Below are 7,983 nucleotides of genomic sequence, written 5' to 3' on the forward strand. Positions count from 1 at the left end.
AGAGAGAGAGAGAGAGAGAGAGAGAGAGAGAGAGAGAGAGGGATAGAGAGAGGGATAGAGAGATAGAGACATCATTTATTAAGAGCTATGTGCCAAACACTGGTGGTTCAAATACAAGCAAACAAGGTTGTGCCTGCCCTCAAGGAGATTATATTCTAAGACAACACATGAAAGGGAACTGGAAGATGGAGGTGATACCTACACAGCATGATGGGGAGCCTTGGGACCCAGCAAGATAAAGTAAAAGCTGGCCTATCAGAACCAAGTGTCTAAGGGGAGGCATCTGGGTTACCTGCCAGTTTGGGGTGATGGTAGCACTAAAGGCAACATGGTGTGGAGTGATTTGGAAAGTGCTCAGTTGGTTGCTATTGCCAGAACTGGTGGGGAAAAACAGGAGGGAAAACAAACTAAGAGTAAAACAACAACAGCAAAAATAGAAACAAAAATGAAACTATTGCCTGGGGAAAAACAAAGTTGTAGTCATCCAGCTTTCTCCATTAACAAATAGTACCATGAAGCTGGATGTACAGGCAATATAAATGGTAAGACTAAGTTTATGTTGACTTCCTTTAGACCCATTGCCTTATTTCCTTCATGCTTCTCTTGACTTATAAGTTCTGAATTTTTAAGTATGTATTCATTTCCAAGGTTTAATAGTGTTTGTTCTTCCACCTTCTCAGTCTTCTCCTCTTTTCAATTCCTTTTCATATATACATATCTATCCTCACATTTCCCCATCACAAGATACATGAATTCTTTATAGAATCATAGAATTTTAGATTAGAAGGGATCTTAGAGGCCAAAGAGCCCAGCCCACATATGAAAAGAATTGCCATTGTAACATCCTCAACAAGTGGTCATCTATTTGAAGACCTCCAGGAAGGAGAAGTGACTTCCTACCAAGGCAGCTTATTCCACTTTGGGACAGCTCTGGTTGTCTGGAAGTTTTTTTCCTGACATTGATCCAAAATGTCTTCTCTCTGAAACTCTAGAGCTAACCAAAACTATTCCAATTCCTCTTTTGCATGGTAACTCTTCAAATACTTAAAGAGAGTTAACATGTCATCCCAGACTCTTTTTCTTCCTTATGCTAAACAACCCAATTCCTGCAACAGATTCCTATATGGTATAGACTCAAGACTCTCTGCCATCCTGGTTTTTCTCCTCTGAATGCTCTCAAGCCTAACAATATCCTTCTTAAACTGCCATGCCCAGAACTGAACATAATACTCTATATATGGACTGACATAAAGAGGCACTATTACCTTACCTATCCTAGAAAATATGTCTCTCTTAATTAGCCCAAGATCACATTAAGTTGTTTGACTGCCACAACCTACTTCTGTCTCATAGTCAATTGGCATTCCACCAAAACCTCTAGATTTTTTCAAATAAACTTCTGGTTAATATGCCTCCCTATCCTCTACTTGTTGATTTTTTCTAAACCAAAGTGTAAGATTTCACATTTATCCAAATTATATCTTCTTCGATTGAGCTCACTCTTCCAGTCTTTCAAGATGTTTTTGGTTCCTGAATGTCATCCATTGTGTAAGCCATACCTCTCAGCTTTGTATCTTCGCAAATTTGATGAGCTTGCCATCTATGCCTTTATCCAAGTCATTAATGAATATTAAATAGCTCAGAGCCCAATGTAGCTCACTGGGGCACTTCAACGAAGACCTTCTGCCAAAATGACTTGGAACATTAATGGTTACCTGTTGTCAGCCATTCAACCAACTTTCAATCCATTTACTTTTATTATCACCTAGTCCTCCTTTCTTCATTTCTCTGTAAGAATAGCATGAAATGTTTTATCAAATGAGTCACTAAAATCTAGGCAAACTCAAGCTTCAAAATTTCTCTAATGAAATAGTGTAGTAATGAAGTTAGCCTGGCATAACTTGCCTTTGATGAAACCTTTTAGGTTATTTGTAATCATTGATTCCTTCATTTATCATCTTGGATGTCCACTAATCATTTTTTTAAATGATATGTTCTTGAATTTTCCAAGGAATTGAAGTCAAGTTCACTGGTTTATAGTTTGCAGATTTTTTCCCCCTCCCCTTAATTTTTTTGAAAAGCAGGAAAAACTTTGCTTTTGTCCAGTCCTACAGTATTTTCCCCATTCTCTACAAATGTTCAGATGTCACTGACGATGTCTGCCACATTAGTCGTGTCTGCCAAATTTGCCCAGACCTAAGGATAGATGCAGTTCATTTGGATCAAGTGACTTGAATTTGTCAAGGACAAGTAGTTGTGTTCTTACTATCCCCTTACTTATCTTGGATAGCTATTCCCCATTAATTACTTTTGTTCTGTTATTTCAAGGGCAAAGAGAATTCTCCTTAGCAGAGAAAAGAGAAGTAAAACAATAATTGGGTAGCTTTGCCTTCTCTCTGTCATCCATACAAAGAGAGGCCTTTATCTTTTCTTCAATACTCTTTTCCCACATATAGATTCATTTTTTCATTGTCATTGACTTTTCTTGCCAGTCTCAATTCATTCTTCTAGAACACAGGGGTACTGTATATACTGTAGCTTTTTGGACTCTCTCCTGGAAGAAACCCTTCTTCTCACATAAATGAGCTCATTTCCTCCCCGAAAGTGCTATTTTCTTCTTGTCTGAATTACTTTAGGAAAAAGCAGTGTGCTTTAGGGGAAGGACAGCAAGGGATTCTAAGCTCTTGTCCAGGTCACAATAGTAGAAACTGAGTGTAGCTCAGTGGTAGAAAGAGGACAAGAGAAAGCCAAGAAGCCTGAGTTCCAGTGTCTGCTCTTCTTGACCTTGACCCATATCATGACTCTTTTCCTTGATGCAGTTTCACCAACTTTAAGGGATGTTTGTGAGAGGAGAATGAGGTAAATAGGGAGGTAGCATAGTACAGGAGAAAGAATGATGGATTTGAAGTCAGAGAACATGAATTCAACTCTTAGCTATACCTGTTGCTTCCTCTTTAATCTTGGGCTAAGTTACTTAAAGTCACTGAGACTCAATATTCTAAACTATAAATGAGGGATTGTAATGAATAACATCTAAGGTCTATCCTGCCTCTAAATCTATGATCCTATAAAATAGCTATATGCTCTCTTACCCTTTCTCATTCACCTTCTAAATGTGAAAGAAATAATCTCTCTTTCTAGTGCTATCCTAGAGAGGAGTGATTAGTTGTTTCATTTGCTCTGTGAATTACTGATGGTCCTATTTTTGAACTACAAATGAATTGGAATAAATATCTATAGAAAAACTGTTAGGATCATAGATTTAACCCTGGAAGGGATCTTAGAAGTCATCTAGCCCAACTGTTTCATTTTCCAAAGGAAGAAAGTGATTAATGGATACCCAGAGAAGTGAAATAATTCACCCAAGGTCTTACAGATGACAAAGCTTAGATTCATGTCTAGGTCTCTGACCCCAAAACTGAACACTCTTTCTTCCTCTTGCACCACACAGAGAGTCTCAAACTCAGGGAATAAAAGGCTGGGAATAAAATTGATATTTATTGTTGTTTCTTTCTTCAATACTTCAAAAATGTGGTGATTTCATACCTGTGGGTACTTCTACCATTGATGCAGATTGCAACTGCTTAATAGAACGACTGGTGAATTACCACGGCAAAAAAAAAAAAAAAATCCATCACCTAATTGCAAACTTCTTGGATACAGATACCTCTGAGCCTAGCTGGAATAGTCCTTGAACAACAATCCACTTCTGGGCCCATTTTTGAAGACTCCCCAGTTTGAAAGAATCTCCCCAAGGTCTGTGCTCCACTGGCAGCATAACCTTCAAATAACCAGTGTTGTCCCTTCCACCCTATAACGAGGCAGCTGAGGACTTAGGTGGAGGACCACTATTAATAGCATGAGCAACTACTTTTACTCCTAATAACAGTGTTGCTAAAATTAGAATAACATCAAATCCATTGTTTTCATTATTGTTGTGGCTATTTTCGCCCTAGATATCTGGCTATCGTCCATCCCCTGAAACCACGGATGAATTATCAAACTGCCGCCTTTCTGATAGCATTGGTCTGGATTGTATCCATCATCATTGCCATCCCATCAGCTTACTTTGCAACAGAGACTGTCCTCTTCATCGTCAAAAGCCAGGAGAAAATTTTCTGTGGCCAGATCTGGCCAGTGGACCAGCAAATATATTACAAATCCTACTTTCTGTTCATCTTTGGCATTGAGTTTGTGGGACCCGTGATCACCATGACCCTGTGTTATGCCAGGATTTCCCGAGAGCTCTGGTTCAAGGCCGTCCCTGGCTTCCAGACAGAGCAGATTAGGAAACGTCTCCGTTGCCGAAGGAAAACAGTCCTCGTGCTCATGTGTATCCTGACTGCCTATGTGATCTGCTGGGCCCCTTTTTATGGCTTCACCATTGTTCGAGACTTCTTCCCTACCGTGTTTGTGAAAGAAAAGCACTATCTTACGGCTTTCTACATTGTTGAGTGCATCGCCATGAGTAATAGTATGATCAATACAGTGTGCTTTGTCACCGTCAAAAACAATACCATGAAATACTTTAAGAAGATCATGCTGCTCCGCTGGAGGTCTTCATACAACGGGAGCAAGTCCAGTGCAGATGTTGACCTCAAGACCAGTGGCATGCCTGTTACAGAAGAGGTGGACTGTATCAGATTAAAGTAATCTATTGGATCATTAAAAAGAAATTAAACATCCTTCAAGCTGTAGGGTAACAGAGGTTGCTATTAGATGAGTGTTAGCAACAGAATCAAGGCTCAAATATTTAATAAGACAAGTACATTGATGTAGTCTAGAATCTCATAACTTCATGGATGAATAGATATCATCATTCACCCATATTTATTGAGCACCTACTGTACACAAAAGAGTAGTGTTAGGTGTTGGGGATATAAACTTGTGTTCGAAGTGTATCAATAGAAGAATAAAAATATAAACCAAACAAACACATTCTTAAACAAGGCAGCATTACATGGTGTATCAAAATGCTGAGCTGGGATTAAAGAGGATCTGGGTTCAAATCCTACCTTCAACATTTACTTGTTGTGTAACCCTGGGCAAATCATGTAGTTTCTATAAGCTACAAGCAAATTTCCTGGGATTAATTAATAAACTATTAATGACTAGTGATCTGTGCCAGTAGAAGTTTACATACTGGGATTTCCTTACGCTGGCAAAAATCATGGACCCTTCCTGTATTTGAGTATGAACAATAAAGTTGTTTCACATACTCACATACACACAGGCTAGGGATAAGCAAATCTTCAGGCTGGTGAGCATAGATAGGTAAATGCATTCCTAGAGTGTTAGGTTCTGCTTCTCTGACTCCCAGGACTATTCTCTAAACATGAACATAAATCTTCTCTGACATCATTCCTAGCCATGAATTATTCAGGCTCCAAATCCCAGTTTTTCCTGTGCTGTCCAGGATAAAGAACATAAAGCGTTCAGAAATGAAGATGGTACTCTATGGGGAAGACCTTCAGACTCCCAGCCTTTGGTATTCTGTACTACTTCTTGTGATTTCTAGAATATGCTCTGTGCTGGGAGGGGGTGTCAGAGAGTAACAGGCCCTTTCCAAAAGGATGAACTTTACTATATGCAACTTTCTGATGTGGTATGATATGAAGGGCAAAAAGAAAGCCCACAGTAGGTCTCTTCATACCTGAAATTCTACTATTCATGACTCATAGGCTGGCCCTCTCTCAGTGATCATCTTTTGAAATGTAAATATCCCTGAGAGGGAATAAAATGGATGCATTCAGCTGACCTGGCCATAGCAGAGACTGGAGGAGTTGGAATAGCATTGGGTGCCTCTTGGGAAGAGAAGCACAGAAAAGGGAGAAGTGTGTAATAGAAACAGGGAAGCCTCCATTTTTTCTAACCACTCCTCCTTGATGGAGCCATAGACTCCCATATTACTGCTAAATAAGAGTAGCCTATTATCATCAGGTAGCTTCTTTGGACAAAGGAAGACTCCGGTCCAAATGCTACCACCTTCAACTTTTCTTCATTGTTCTTTGTATGAACTAACTCCATTGTTCTCTTAGGGGTTAGCTGACAGCTGGGTGAAAGAGATCCAGGTCTGTGAAGCAATTAGGAGCAAATGATCTCATCCATTTGGCTCAGTGACCTGCAGAATAGCAGCAGTATTTCAGCCATGAGCTGCTGACGAACTTCTCCATGTTTGGGAAGCCAACTGGTGCAGCAAACAACATGCTGGACTTGGAGCCAGGGGACCTTGATACTGGCCATGTCACCACGGGCAAGTTACAACCTCTTTGAACCTCAGTTTCCTCACCTGTCAAAGGGGATCTTGTTTCTTGCACTACCTACCTCACAGGGTTGTTGTGGGGAAAGAGACATAATTGTGTTCTTGCTATGTGAGTTTTTCCAAGACTGCATGTTCCTGGGACTCCATCAGTTGTCATCTCTAATTGTGCTTTTCTTATTCCATGTGTATATATCTCTAGAAGGACTTTATTGTCTAATTGCCTTTGGTATACATAAAAGTTCAGACTGACTGGGAAATCGGTTTGTGGAAATTATAAAAGGCACCATGGGGGTGGGGGTTTTGTTCTTTTCCAAATACAAATGTTCTTTTCTGCAGTGAATTTTCAAACTCTGGCCAATTTCTTCCCACCAGGCAGCATTCTCAGCCCCTTTCCCCAGCCAAAGTATCCTCAAAGGATGCAAAGGACTTCTAATAGTCGTCTAGGAAAAACATAACTTGGAATGCACCAAATCACATAATGCATTCTAATGCCAAGAAAATAAGTCTGGGATTATCTGGGATGTTATTTGAGTTTTGCTTTTTAGAAAGAAGCTCTCTCCATTAGCAAGGATAATTGAGAGCTGGCTATATTAAGCTTGAAGCTTTTTAGGTAATACTACAGTCCCTCTCCCCCATTGTTGTTATGAAATGTACAGAATCTCCCCCCACCACCCCCAGCGTAGTAATGGAAACAATTGTAAGATGCAGAGCTGTATAAAAGGATTGAGTGCTGGAATTGGAGTCAGAAAGATCTGGTTTTAAATTCTGCCTCAGACATGAGCCATGTGACAAGTTAACTTTTTAGCCTCAGTTTCTTCATCTTTAAAATGAGGGTGATAAATCTCACAGAGTTATTGTGAAAATCAAATAAGATAATGTATAAAAGGTGTTTTGTGAACCCTAATGCTCTCTACATGATTATTATCATTATTATGGTTGTTAAATATTGTTGTCTGCTTGTGATGTTCTAGGAAATGTAAATCTTGTGTTGTTACCAAGTGAAACAAGGGATATGGAAAACTGACCACACTATTCATGGATATCCACCTCCCACCCCATCCCTCAAAATAAAATTGTTTTATTGTGTCTATATATTTGGGCATAAATGATGTAAGCTAATCTGAGCAAGTCTCCTTTTGCCAGGAAGTGTACAGGGTTTTGCCCACACAAAGTATTTAAATAAATATTTGTCATATTGTGTGAATTAATGAATTATTGTTTGCAAATATCAAATGTCTCATAATCACAAACTTACATCTACTTTTTTCAGTATCTTGTCTAAAACCCTTTAGTTTTCTTATAGTGGTATGTTAATACAAGGCATATTCTGTACATACTACCTAAAACAAAACTGAAGTACTATCCACAAATGGTGATCAGTTTAGTGCCTATAATGACACTTCTGTTCCCAATCTGGCAGCTTGTTTATTTAATTGATGGCCCCAGTCTAAGCCTTCTCACAACTCATTATCCCTCCCAAACCAGGGCCCACTTTTACTGATGCTGCTGTTCGGTCGTTTCAGTTGTGTCCAACTCTCCATGATCCCATTTCAGGTTTTCTTGGCAAAGATAGTCGAGTAGTTTGCCATTTTATTCTCCAGCTCATTTTACAGATGAGGAATGGAGAAAAATAGGGATAAGCGACATACCCAGGGTCACACGGCTAGTAAGTATCTGAGGCTGGATTTGAACTCATGAAGATGAGTCTTCCTGGTTCCAAA

General features: G+C 39.4%; 1 protein-coding gene across 2 annotated transcripts in view; it reads left to right on the forward strand.

Moving 5' to 3' along the window:
- The window catches only part of PROKR1 (prokineticin receptor 1), an 18,881-nt gene extending 11,534 nt beyond the window's left edge, over positions 1 to 7,347 (forward strand). The window contains exons 3-4 of one of the 2 annotated variants that reach the window (XM_027865432.1): positions 3,957 to 4,649; positions 6,039 to 7,347. In XM_027865432.1, the coding sequence (XP_027721233.1) occupies positions 3,957 to 4,649; positions 6,039 to 6,045 (700 nt within the window). In that variant the 3' untranslated portion in view covers positions 6,046 to 7,347. Of the gene's footprint in view, positions 1 to 3,956 lie in introns of both variants that reach the window. The other variant, XM_027865433.1, reaches the window with a different exon arrangement.
- Positions 7,348 to 7,983: the final 636 nt, after the last annotated feature.

The sequence above is a fragment of the Vombatus ursinus genome, unplaced genomic scaffold, assembly GCF_900497805.2.
Source record: "Vombatus ursinus unplaced genomic scaffold, bare-nosed wombat genome assembly UNPS02014778.1, whole genome shotgun sequence".
Lineage (NCBI taxonomy): Eukaryota > Metazoa > Chordata > Mammalia > Diprotodontia > Vombatidae > Vombatus > Vombatus ursinus.